The sequence below is a fragment of the Temnothorax americanus genome, unplaced genomic scaffold (genome assembly GCF_048541705.1).
Source record: "Temnothorax americanus isolate GAGA-0224 unplaced genomic scaffold, ASM4854170v1 Scaffold15, whole genome shotgun sequence".
Lineage (NCBI taxonomy): Eukaryota > Metazoa > Arthropoda > Insecta > Hymenoptera > Formicidae > Temnothorax > Temnothorax americanus.
The window spans coordinates 2,349,423-2,363,399 of NW_027509286.1; the positions used below are offsets into that span (position 1 = coordinate 2,349,423).

The 13,977-nt window shown below is 37.3% G+C and overlaps 1 protein-coding gene across 30 annotated transcripts in view; it reads right to left on the reverse strand.

The window, feature by feature from the left end:
• Positions 1-13,977, reverse strand: part of LOC143895167 (uncharacterized) — a 216,520-nt gene that overhangs the window by 126,749 nt on the left and 75,794 nt on the right. The window contains exons 7-10 of one of the 30 annotated variants that reach the window (XR_013256241.1): positions 10,939-11,050; positions 10,309-10,517; positions 9,938-10,006; positions 9,238-9,353 (exon numbers count right to left, since the gene is read on the reverse strand). The exons of 23 other annotated variants lie outside the window; for them this stretch is intronic. Coding sequence is in view for 6 of the 7 variants with exons in the window: in XM_077402068.1 (XP_077258194.1) it covers positions 12,658-13,031 (374 nt within the window). In the remaining variant the exon portion in view is untranslated. Of the gene's footprint in view, positions 1-16; positions 748-1,577; positions 2,839-7,277; positions 8,093-9,237; positions 9,354-9,540; positions 10,007-10,164; positions 10,518-10,938; positions 11,051-12,423; positions 13,032-13,977 lie in introns of those variants that run through there. 6 more of the 30 variants (XM_077402075.1, XM_077402074.1, XM_077402110.1 and 3 more) reach the window with 6 other exon arrangements.

A 13,977-nucleotide genomic window follows, 5' to 3' on the forward strand; every position in this document is an offset into this window, starting at 1 on the left:
TGGCCAGAACAGAAAAGAACGTAACAGGCGACACGATAAGAGGGAGAGATGAATGAGAGCAAAAGACGTAAACGAAGAGATCTCTCCGGATCGCGTCTGTGCCATCACAATCGGAAAGACGCGCAAGGGCGGCGAAGTAGCAAGGTAGAACGAGGACCAAGTAGAATGAGTAGATTATCCGCCTGGCTCACCAAGTGATAGGGTACAACGAGGGATGATCTTGAGGAAGAAGGGAGACAATGTCGCAGTGTTAGAGATCTTATTATCGTGACCGAGTGCTACATCCACCAGAAGAATCTCGAAATATGAAAAAAGCAGACTCTTCGCTGTAGATTCCTCGGGTATCGTACTCCTTCGCGACTGATCACCTGCCGGTCCGTCGAGTAATCGCGACGATCTCGTGGTAGGGAAGATCAGGGCTGATAATTCGCTTGACCGGCGCGGCGTCTCGACGAAAACGCTACTTATCTCTCGTGCGAGACGTCAGTCCGCACGTTATAGAGTCCTCGGTTCAGTATAGCCGATACGCCTGGATGTTGCTGCCTTTATGATGCATCCTGATGTGCCTGTAAGTGTTGGAGGACTTTCTGTCTTTCTTTCCGCAGTAAGGACACTGGAACCTCGGATCTTTTCCGCACTCGTGCCTATAATGTGTCAGCATGTTGCTCTTCTTGCTGAAGGAGCTACCGCACCGCGGACAGAAGTATCTCTCCTCATGCTCGATTATTTGGCGACTCCTACGGAATACTGAAAAAGAAAACAGATCGAGATCGAGATCAGTGAAAGCATCCAAAGTTGCGAAATATGTCGATATTCCGCACTCAAGAGGAAACTAATTTTATTGTTAAATTCAAGAAACAAAGCTGTAACCTTTCCCTATTAATATACTTACATGTTGCAGTATTATATCGTATTTGGTTGGCGATATATCCTAATGTCAATATTCGCTGTAAATTTGTTCTTTTATCTTATTGAATTATGTAGAAATCTTCTCGTGTTTAATCAAAATATTAAATAACAATGTTCTTAATCTAAAGAGTTTAACATATAATTAATAGTTGTTAAAAAAAACAGAGACCCAAAAAGATGTACCAATTATACAAGGTATGTTATAAAATAAAAACATAAAAAGAAGTATGCTTAATTAATACGAATATTTGGAAACATACTCAAGATTAAATCTTACAAACATAAATAATTAAGAAGAACAATAAAAGAAATAATTGAAAAGATTTAATAAGAGAAAAAATTATAAACGTATTGACGTCTATATATATATATATATATATATATATATATATATATATATATACAAATCTTGAGTTTAATTCTTTAGTTTAAAAAAACTTATTATTTGTTGTTAATGATGAAAATTTGACAGTGAAAAGAATTGTTAATTAACGAATATATTTTCTCGTTGATTTCTCTTGCTTACAATTAGATCGACCCAACCATTGAACCTGAAAAAGAAAAGTATACTTTCCAATCGCGTAAAATTATCTTCAAAATATACTTTTTAAAAGAAATTATCAATGTTGTAGGGAATGCAAAAGGATAATAGTATTACGTTTTAATCGATCAATATAAACAACAACATTTATTGCTCAATGACCAAAAAGGTGTAATTACAAATCTACAGCGCAACATTTTATAGTGTAAATTTTGTCAAAAACGCGTAACTAGTAATTCATTAATCATTATTTATAACATTTTGTCGTTCTTTAACGTTTGAAAATCAAAAGAATTATATAAATAACTTACATACACAAATAAATAATTAACATCTTCAATACTTAGCATCTTTGAGGCCTGTTTGATTAAATGATAAAAGAAAACTCGCACAGGCGATAGAAATTCGCTGAATATATACCACTTCAAAAGAGGTCCTTTAGATCTTATATCTTTAAAAAAAATGTAAATAAATCTTTTAAAAATAAAAATCCTAAGCATATTAAAATAAAACACGATACAAAATCTTCAAATCTAGAATCAATAAAAGTACGAACGGATAAATATATGTTACCAGGAAACAGCGCACGCGTGTTATTAAAATTAATTTAAATAGATGACGTAATTCTTAAATTAACTGCTGTTGGTTAATTATTAAGTCAACTAGTTAGACTAGTTAGCGAAATAGTTTAATTCGACTAGTCAGCGAAATAGTCTAATTTCGATAGACTCGTCAGTGTCGTATATTTAATTTGTCGATTATGGAAATTCATTAAAAACTCCTTCAAGTCAATCGTTAAATATTTTACGTCTTCAACGTGAACTCTCGTCAAAACATCATATCCTTCTACAAATTTTCTACGAAACACTATGCATACAAAGTAAATTCATTACTGACATTCTGATGTTGATAAAAGTAATAATTCACAATCAATTTAGTAACAAAGCCATGCAATCCAAGCCTAGGTCTTTTTGGCAGCACCATATTGGTTTCTGTATGCATATACAGAATACTTTAATACTTAATTGATTGTTTATCGTTACGATCCTATTTCTCTTCTTATTAATAATTCACAAATTTTCAAAAGAAAAATCTCTCGTGAAAAATCCTCCTCTATTGACAATAATATTTCACATCTCTCTACTGCAATCGATCTGGCTTGAAGAAGGGCATATGCTTGTGAATCCTTCGCATATGCTTGTAAACGTTCGAGCTGTACTTGGACTGGTACTCGCAGTAGATGCATCGGAAGTAGCGTTTCTCACGATGATCGCCGCGGAATCGTTGGTGTCGCATTACAGAGTCCTTCGGCGAGAAACTGTGAGGCACGGCCGGAGGGGCGCAATGAGGAAAGCTGGACCAGCTATCGCTGTAGGGCATGGTTCTACCTGGAAGAATTGTTATAAGATCAGAAGAATTAAGCAAGCATTCTCGTTCGAGCTTACACAGCGCGCTCTCATAAATCAAAACGTCCCGACATTTCAATAATACACACACACACACGTGATTCAGGCCGGACTTGGCCCCGGCCGCTGACCTGGAAGATATACTTATCACCGTTATAAGGGAAAATACGCAACTTACGTGATATATCAAGCGAAAACATAAAAAGCAAATCTACATTCGAACGCGCGAACATCGTCGGCATACTCTGAAGAATGATATCACTCTTCTTCGAGGATGATGATGATTAAAATACAGTCTACAAATTGAATAAAAAGAAACTTAAATTCATCATATATCACCAAATGAGCGAATTATCTTTCTCGCGTCTCGTACTGTCGTCCTGTGACAATCCATTTAAATCGGTTCAACCTATTTAATTGGGTGAAAAAAATGCATTCGGTAACTGGATGATGAGTTAGCCATAAAAATACAACATAAAATACGTCATGCTTTAATATAGTACTTATAAATAATACTCAAGGAAATAAGTTGACAAGATACTTCTTGTCGTTATATCATTTTACTGATAACTCATTATTTATAAAATATGTTTAAATACATATACATATATATATTTTTTTTATATTTATATTAAACATTGATATAAAGCATTATTAACGCATGCTGGTTACAAATCTTCGAATTAACTTTTAAATTTATCTTTGGGATCGTTCATTCTCCTATTTCAAATAATTCAATATGAATTATTACGATCAATTACCCATTAGAAATTATATTATATGTTAAAAGTATAATCTTGTATTCTCATAAATATAAAGTAAAAGATGCGCGAATTTCCCTACTTCTAACAAAATAAATATCAATAAGTACTCCGACACGTAGGTAGTACAAATCTTTAATAAACGGCAAAAATAAAAATAAAGACGTTAATAAAGAATAAAATATAGGAATTAAGAAACATTTAATAATATCGTTTTCATTTTTCTTATCGCTTATTTGATGACAATTTTCACACGTTAGATACATCAGATGGAACGCAACACACAATACTTGAGTATTAAGAAAGACAAGAATTATATCATTAATGTGTAAAGAATATCAATATAGAATATCAATATTACATATCCGTAAAAAATGAATATAATTTATTCCCCATGATCTAATATAACTTCAAAATAACGCACATATATATTTTTTACATTAATTTTTAAAAAAATATAATTCCTTTCAAAAAATATAATAAAAATGAGAAACAAGATAATTATATTTTCTACTCTTAATCTTTCGAAAGACATCTTAAATAATTTGAGAAAATATTTTTAATAATTTAAGTAAGAAGTAGTTCTCGCCTATATAATAGAGAACGTAGGAAATAAATTACTGATGGTAACGATACTGTTCGCAATTGACTGAAAATTGTAACTTTGTAAAAACGACAATGCATAAAATATCTTGTGCATTTCAAACAGATTTCAAGTATATATATATTATATGATTATACAAAACTTATTTATGACCGTTTTGTTTCTATTAGAATATACGAAATTGATTCTTAATGAAATACATGGGATTTCGCAGATTTCAAACTTTGCTTTTTATTTATTATTTGTATGAGAAGTGTAAATATTTTTCCTATTTCTGCGTTTCTACGCCTTAAACAATCAACAGAGATAATTAAAAAAGTAATTTGATATTTCTGTCTCGTCAAAAAAAATTTCGAAAAAATATCGAAGAGAAGAAGATCTGGGAAATCTCTCATTATCTCACCATGTGTCAATATTTTCCACATTATCAGTTAAGGAATAACGCTTGAAGATCATTATACTTATTTCCAACGTGATTAGGAAACTACGTATGTACATGAGAAACCACGTGAGAGAGAATAAAAATGACTATACTTCCTCATAGGCGAAACACATACAAATTCTTTGATATACAATAAATATTCGCATCTTTCACACGCGTATAAAGTATTTTCAAAACTCGAATCGCGCCGATCCACTAATCTGCGCCAATTTCTAATAACGATTACTTTCGTCTGGGCATATAATTAACATAAATTGAATATAGTAATTACATTCTGTAACGCAACGTTCAAACTTTCACGGCTTTATCACAGAAACTTGTCATTTGGGCATAACTATAGTTTTTATCGTTTGAATGTTTTCTTCAGCGAAGATGATTACCTATATTATCGGAACAAAAATAAAGTAATCACGTCAATCATGACTAATTTTCCAAATATAAAATTAATTTCTTATTTCACAAAAATCTACCAATTAGAAGCTAGATAGTCAATATATTTATTGAAAGTATCAGAATTATTGTATTATATCCTCATAAAATTTAGCGCAAAGTCAGTCATCATCATTATGAGATTAATACTTAAAACAATTTATTAATCTCATGCGATCAATTGAACCGTATTTGTATCTGCGATATAAATTTCCTCTTTGAAACGTCCTAAGAGAGGAAGAGAGGGAGAACGGAGGGAGGGTATCTTGTTTCTGAGAGGGATAGATTTAAAACTCTGGTGTACGTATATATAAATTAAACTACATCAGTCTCAGAAATCGCGTCTAATACAGCTTGACGAATCGCAGCTCCATGTTGCGGTGCTTCGCCCGGATGTGCCTGTACACAGCCTGCGTGTACTTGCTACGCATTTCGCAGTGCGGACACTTGAAGCGCGGCATGTCGACGCACTCGAGCCGGTAGTGCCGGCTCATGCCGCCGGAAGTGCGGAAGACACGGGCACACCTGGGACAGGGGAAGCCGCGCCGGTTCACGGAGGGTTGAAGTCTGAACGTGTGACGGGAATTCCGCACAACGCCGTGATACTTCTGCAGGACGATCGGCCTGAAGTCTGCAAGCACAAATAGAGACGGGGTTCTGCATTAGAGCGGCCGACCACGCAACCTCGTATTCTCTTAATAGCGGGAGAATTTCGAGAAGCAGCGAAGAGAGAGGACGGGAAACGCGCAGGAATTTCGGGATGCCTCCTCCTCCTCCTCGGGAGCGATCGAAGAAGATTGCCTCGATTTCATCTGCTCGAGAACCTAAGCCTGCATAGTGCGTGTACATCGGCCGAGCTTCTTCGGCATCAAAGCGTAGAATTAAGCTCGTTACATTTAAAACCATAAAACACTTCAATTTTATTTTCGCAATATTGGATAGGACAGTCATACAGGACAAGTATTATTAACGATAGTTGTCGTTGTAATTCACGGTTAAATTGTTCATCCGAGCTCTCCGTCTCGATCTACAGATACGGACGGCCGATCAAACTTCGAGAGCATAACACACATCGAGCAAACGCCGTTTAAACAGGAACTTTCACTGCCCTCAAGGAACACGCAAGTGAAATGATTTTGAGTTTATTGCCGATCGCATGTACTGATATGTGTCTTATTATGGTATATCGTACAGCGTTATACCCCGCCGACTAATAGAGCTTGTTCAGCGTAACCTTCTGTCCCGGGTGGATCTTCCTGATATGATTGTAGATCGAGTGGGACCACTTGCTAACGTGGCCACAATACGGGCACTGATAACGCGGCAGTGAGTCGCACTCGTATCTGTAATGCCGGTACATCGAGTAGCTCTGCGAGAAGGACTTCTCGCATTTCGGACAGCGATACCGCCGGCCGTGCGAGCCGACCGCGTTCTCCATCGTCTTGCGTAGATGCTGCTGCAGTCGTTGCTGATACGATCGTCGCGGCATCGTCTGAGATCGCTCCGCCTCGTTCCTCAACCCGTCGCCCCACGATTCTGAAACCGATGTCATCTCGCATTAATGATTATTCGCAGTGATAACTGTTGGCACGCGACTACGACCGCAAAACGGTCATACGCATGAAGCAAGGAAACCAACGGAGTCTCCTTCGTAAAAAAAAAGAGGACGTCCGTGAACTATTTAAACGCGAATTGTGTAACTGTAACACAAACACGAACCGTGATCGAATCGCAATAATCTTGTCCAACGCAGCGGTAGGCTGCATCCTCTCGACCGGTTAATCCACGCTTTTCGAAAATTCTGTAGCAACCAGGATATTTTAAGCTTATAATTATTACGTCATAGATATGTGCCTAACGTATTACTTTAATTACTACACGATAGATGTAGCGAACATATTTACGACGCTGCTAGTTTCTTCATATTCATGATTAAAGATCTTGCGAACTCTGTAGCTGCAAATTTATCTAGAAAGGATTCTGTAACAAGACACATCTGTAATCGATTATCAACAGTTAATTTTCGGATTCATTTTGGTGCAGTTTTTACGCAAGATTTACCTCAAATCCATCACAGTAGCGATATGACAGAAGAAACACGTTTAAATCTTTCGTGAAAAAAATCTGTTGCTGCAATACGCCATAGCGATATTGTAAGAGAATATTGTCTGAATAATGGAAGGAATTGGATTTTTCTTCGTGTTTATTTCTTTTTACATTTGAGAACACTCTATGTACAATATACAGTCTTGAATTGCTTCAAAGAAAACTTGCAGGTTTCAGTCCCCGAATACAAATGAATATCGGAGCAGCCCACTACACGTAAATTTGCAATAATTTAGTAAAGACGCGTATAAAATATAATACTGGTGGAAATACTTAAGTAGAACCAATCACAAATCGAATGTTTGATCAATTTTGCAACAGTCTCTTTAACGTTTAGCGCGTTTCATTCTTTAACATACTCCTAATACACGTAATGCACACTTCTTTCAATTCACGCTGATTGATTTGATCGTGAATTGATTTGTCGGAAACGAAACTTCCACGTTTAAGTCATAAATACGTTTGTACAAATGTAAATGGCAAGAGTGCGAAAGACAGAAATTCCCTTTATCCAGTTCGGCAAGTAGATTCCGAAAGTAGAATCCCTTCGTTTCTTCACGCTGCCGCGCTGGTTCGCGATTCGTCGTGGCGATGACGTCGCTCGAGCTCAGTAAAGCTTGACGAGCGACACCGGCTCCTTCGGATGCATACACCTCACGTGCTGATAAATGTTCGAGGTCTTCTTGCTGCAGAGATTGCAGTACGGGCACTTATACCTCGGCGCTTTGCCGCACTCGTACCTGTAATGACCGAGCATGGTGTCCCGTCTGCCATAACCGTTGTTGCAATTGGGACAGTGGAACTTGCCGGTGTCCAAATTGTACTGTATGTCCCGTTTCTTACTACGTGCGTACTTCTTCCGGCGCATGACATGAAGCTCCACGGGCCTGCCACCTACAAAAGATCGTGCCACGGTCAACATCGTCGTTCGTTCGGGACCCGTCTCGGGAACATCCCGCTCGAGGATGAACGCACCAAGATTCCATGCAGAAGGAATATTCGCGGGAAGTAAATAAGTGAGGTACAGAGAGAATGAGAGAGCAGAAGTGAACCGGAGAATAAGACGTAAGACGCAAAAGAACGTAACAGTCGGAGTTACGTAAACGTAACTCTTGAGAGCATATGTCTTTTTTCTTTTTCATTAAAAAATTTTTATTGAAAAACAGGCGCACGCTCGGTCGGTTTTATACATGACTAAGTACATCGTCAGATAACGAGGCGCAATGACTTATCCTCATTTGATTCGTCGCAGATCTTTCGATGAAAAAGATACACCTCGAGTAGAGTGTTAATCTACTTCTACTTAACGTAATATCCTTTTACTTATGTCGCCGTCGAAAATTCGCGGTCAAAAAATTCAAGTTCTCTAAAAAAATTTATTTTTTATAGAGAGACCAAATTGAGAGACCCCAAAATTAACTGTTGGGCTATTAACTAAGTATTAAGTAAATATTTATATGTAATACAATACATATCCAATATTCATATTGAAACATTCTTTGCGGAACTAGACGAATAAAGGAACAAAAAACGGCGATTCAATAATGGAAAGGGAAAAACATAGAACGTGAAGACCAATCTTCCCAAATCTGGTGTCCAATACAAGTGTTCTACTTGCAACGCGCGCTATATTCCAAATATACAACGTAACGAACGAAAGTAACATTTAATAATCGCTAACAGGTACAAAAAGACGATGTTCAATCGATAACTTATTAACGAATAAGGCTCCAGTCGAATAGATATTTGTCACCAGCTTGTCTCTCGACTACTCTCGGGTGGAGAGAACGCAAACGCGTGGGCACGCGGGGCGGATCGCGCGTTAAATCGACGCTCGCACGGGGTGCCGTTAATCGCGCGTGCCGTGCGCGGCCGCGCGGCTTGTCCTAGAAGAGCGTGTTGCAAACGACCAACTTGGACGGGTGCTTGTGCCTGATGTGGTCCTGCACATTGAACTTCTTTTTGCTAAGCATGCCGCAGTAGGGGCACTCGAAGCGCGGCGGCTTGCCGCAGTCGTACTTGTAGTGGGCCGTGACGGCGCTCTTCGTGGAGTAGCTCTTGCGACAGCGCGGACATTGGAAGCGGATCCTCATCTTCCTCGTGCCCCTGCTGCCCAGACCGATCCCCTCGGGCCACGGTAACATTTGTAGAAACGCTGAAAAAAACACGGAAGTACGCGGTTAGCTCAGTTGGATCCGGCGTGTGTCCGAGACCTCTTCGAAGTCGCGGGGAAGGGGGTGATGAATCTTGCGATTAAGTTCACGACCCACGTATTCTCTTTCTTTTTCTCGTTCTATCTCTCAAACACTCCGAAACAGCAACACGCAGCACACTCGCGTGAGAAAACGACTCTCGTGAAGCTTCGAGAAAGATTCGAACAAAATTGCGAACTACTTTATGTGTATGCCGGCAATTACTCGAAAGATTGGTTCAACTAGATACGATAAACTATTTAAATCAACTCAATGAAGAGAATACTCCCGAAGGCAATTATTTTAAGTACCTTACTTCCATCCTCACGTATGTACACATGAGGATAGAATGAAACTCGCATTGTTTAGTAAGAAACGAACAAATAAAGCAGTTAAAGATATCCTCAACAAGCTGTGCACGAACGGACTGCGCGGTAATCTATCTATCGATTAAATGTCGAATGATGAGAACCAGATGAAATGTGTCTGCGAAGATAGAGTGTTAGTCCGAAAGGTAATCGTGCGTCTAGCTACTTTCAAAACTCACGGTACGAGATGCGGTCGTTTCCGCGAATTATTGTCCAAGTGATCCACGATCTAAGGATGTCTTATTGTCCTGCAAAAAAAATAGATATTAATAAAATAAACCACAGTCGGTCTAGATTCGTTAATTGATGCTTTCGAACTTCGCGTACAGAGGATTCCTAAGTTGAAGATAACTTCTACGATCTGTCACGAATAAAACTAGAATATAAAGGATAAAAATCGGGATGATTATATTCGATAAACCTCTTTATTTAATTCGTTATTTAATACTATTTATTAATTATTAAAAATAGATGTGTTACGTCAATATTTTCACTCAGAGTAGAAATTACTCGAGACATTTAGTAATTAGATTAATGCACTATATCACACCTTGGTCTTGAATATAAGAAAGTTTAACAATTCCAACTTTCGATCCGCGATGCTTGACGCGTATATGTTTGTAGACATTGTTGGACCACTTGCTCTTCATGTTACAGTAGGGACACTGAAATCGCGGTAAGTATCCGCAATCGAATTTCCAATGTCGCAACATGTGATGCATGCGCCGATAGCTCTTATGACACTTCGGGCACGAGTGCCTAACAACAAATTCATTTCCCTATGTTATTAATAAGAAATTAAAGAACAAAAATTTATTAATAATTTATTAACAAATTAATATTTTATTTTATTGAATGTATGTACATTACACAGAATATTACCCTGACAAGGAAAATTTAATCAAATTATATTTCGTATAATCGTATTTAACCAAAATTTAACTATGCCTCTTGCAGTTTGTGAGAAATAGTTGCGGTATATATATATATATATATATATATATATATATATATATATATCATCATGATTATATAAAAAAATTAAAAAAAATTATCAAGAATAAATATAATAAATAAAAAAGAAAAATAGCATAATTAAAAAAAATTATCCTAGTGATACTTAACGATTTCATGTTTCAGATACATGAATAAATCAGTAAATCAATACTTTCCATCTCACCTCCCATCATCGTCCGTGTAAACTATATTCCATGATGACTCTTCCTGATTTTGTTCTTGTTGTGGTGGTGATTCGACTTCCTGATTCGAGACTGACGTCGACATACACGAATCTGAAAGCAAAAATGGGAAACCATGGTGAAAAGACACTCATGTGACAAATTACGTTGACGTTCCGAGATTGATTGATGGAAAAAGAAATGAACATCACAAAACACGAGAAACCCATGGGATAATACTTTATTAGTCTCAATTGTATATTTTGCTATTATCATGCATTTATCACGAAAACGCGTAATCTCATAGACAAACTAACATGGTTAATGGGTAGTGAAAGTGTTGATCTCGATGCTAGAATAATATCAGCGAGCCGCTGTTTTATAATCTTCGCACGATTGATGTTATCTTTCGGACCTTTATGTACAAATTGTCTATATATATAAATTTACAAGTCGCATCAAGAAGTCGCACCCGAAGGGTAAGCTTTTTATAAATAAACATCTTTCTCACAGCGACCTTCCCTAAAAAAAGTTCACTACTCGCCTTAAGATCAATGCCTCGAGAGAAACCTCCGACGTGTCTTCCACTTCTTCATGCAATCAAAACTTCGTCGTCTACTTCATGCATAAACTCAATTCGCATAAACTTTGCGGTTTTCATGGGAGAAAAACTACGTGAATGTGTGTGTAGGTTGCACATCAACTATAAACATAATTCAAAATATTTGACAATTTATTAAAGTTAAAAGAAAATTCACCTAAAATATCTCAGACATTTAATAACGTATATTTTTATATTATATAAAAGTTTCCGTATAAAAAACGAAGTAAAAAAGGAATCAAGATTGAAGCAATAAAGTAGTTGCCGATATAATCTTTCGCAGCGATTCACCAGTTTAATTTAAATGTAATTTCGAAACGCGACCAGAACAATTTCGGGCTAATTTATCAAAATAATCAGAGCCTCAGTTATTTCACACGTAGTGCGTCTTATTCGTGACAACGTCAATTACGAGGATGCGCATTTCACGATTCTGCATCCTGACGTGCCTGTTCATATTCGTGATTTCCGTTTTCAAACATATTTCGCAGTAAGGACATTTGAATCTGAGCCGCTAATCGCAGTGTATTCGGGTTTTATTTGCTATGAAAGTCTGTCAGACACTTCTGATAATAAAACTTAAAATTCTTACACTTTAACACGCAATGTCGGTCGACTAAAACGTCATGCTAAAATTCGCCTGAATACGAGCGTGTAACGTAGACTGATGTGTGCGATAACGAAAAGAAGAAAAATTGGTCGATCTATCGGAATAAACCATCTAGGACTTTGCGAACAGAAAAGTATCGAAATGTGTAACGCGACAAACAATAGAAAAATAATATTCTCTAACAGAGAAACACTGGGAAACCATTCGAGAGAAATATTTCTTTCAACCTAATAGCTACCGGAAAAATGAACAAGAATCCTAAATAGTACTTAATAATTGATGAAAAAAATGCAATTTTTATTTCATATACGTTGTACAAGAAAAACAAAGAACATTGTATTAACATTGTATTAACCTTTAGAGAACGGAAAGCCGGTTTTTAGGCTCCACGGGGGTCGCTTATGTTTCACGGTATAACACTTTAACACATATATGAAAGTTATAAATAAAAATTATAAAAAGTCATTAAAAAAACCTGCCCGTCCTTTAAAAGTTAAACAGAAAGATTTCCTAGCGATGATGCGAACTTCCCGGTAACGGTGGGATATTCTGCGACCATTCGTTCAATTTTGGCTGCGAGCTCGTCAAGATCGCTATTCCGTTACTCTGCATCAGGTTATCCTTGGAATAGTAGTCGCTCGTGCGCGAGATGTCGATGGTGAAAACTGACTGATTCTCGTGCAGGCGTTTCACGTGCTTGTAAGTGTCCGAAGGGTATCGCGATATGTACATGCAGTAAGGACATTTGTAACGCGGCTTCTTGCCGTTGCAGGCGCTTATCACGTGCCGCTTCAGGTGACACTTCTTCGCGTAATTGTTGGGACAGTTCAAACACTGATACGGTCTTACGTTCCAGGGACAATAAGAATACCACGGATGGAATTCTGAAACACACAAACAACACCAATGCCAATACCGACTTGTCCGATTTGTCAGGGTGAAAGCGTAAAGTCGCAGCGCAATAATCTTAATGTAACGATACAAGTTTTTATACGGAAAACTTTCGTCTTATAGAAAATATATGATATTTTTCATCAAAGAGGAGACAAAGAGGCACATAAACTCGAGGTATGTCAAGATTACTCAAAGATGAAAAAGACAAAGGTGAGAATTTTAATATATTTCCACAAAAACATCATATTAATCCATGCAATATTTTTAACATCCCACATGAGATAAAGATTGGAAAAATCAAAATTTTTGAAATTTTAGTACAATAATCATTATACACATTACACATACATACGTGTTATGATAAGAACAAATTACATATAGACATCTACGGAACGTCAAACGAAGAAAACTCGTTTTTGTCGTATGTCGCTATAAAGTCAATTTTTCGTCGAGTTATAGCGTTTCGAAAATCCGGCGCGCGTGTGTGCCATGTATCTGTGTGCGCGCGTACGTATACCACGTGCCAGGGCCATGGCACATAAAGGAACTTAAGCAATAAGACTTAAGCAGTATGCAAATTGACCAATTTGAGAATTTGTCAGTATTTGAGAATTCTTGACTGTCATTGGTCCATTTGCTTACTGCTTAAGTCTTACTGCTTAAGTTTTTCTATGTGCCATGTCCCATTCTGCGCTACTATCAGCTGATCGTAGCAGCCACGTGCTCCGCCATAAATAAGAAGTGAGTGGTCTCGTATGCGCGCGCCAACACTTTGGCTTCGGCTATAAATCAAAATCATAGATCGATATAATCGTCTATATCTTCGCAAAGAAAAAATCGTAGCGGGCTGTTTTTGGACTCGTTCAAAAGCTGAAATTACAACGCATTTAATAAGCGTAAAATCTTTTATCTTCGATTAGTAGTGTTTACGAGATA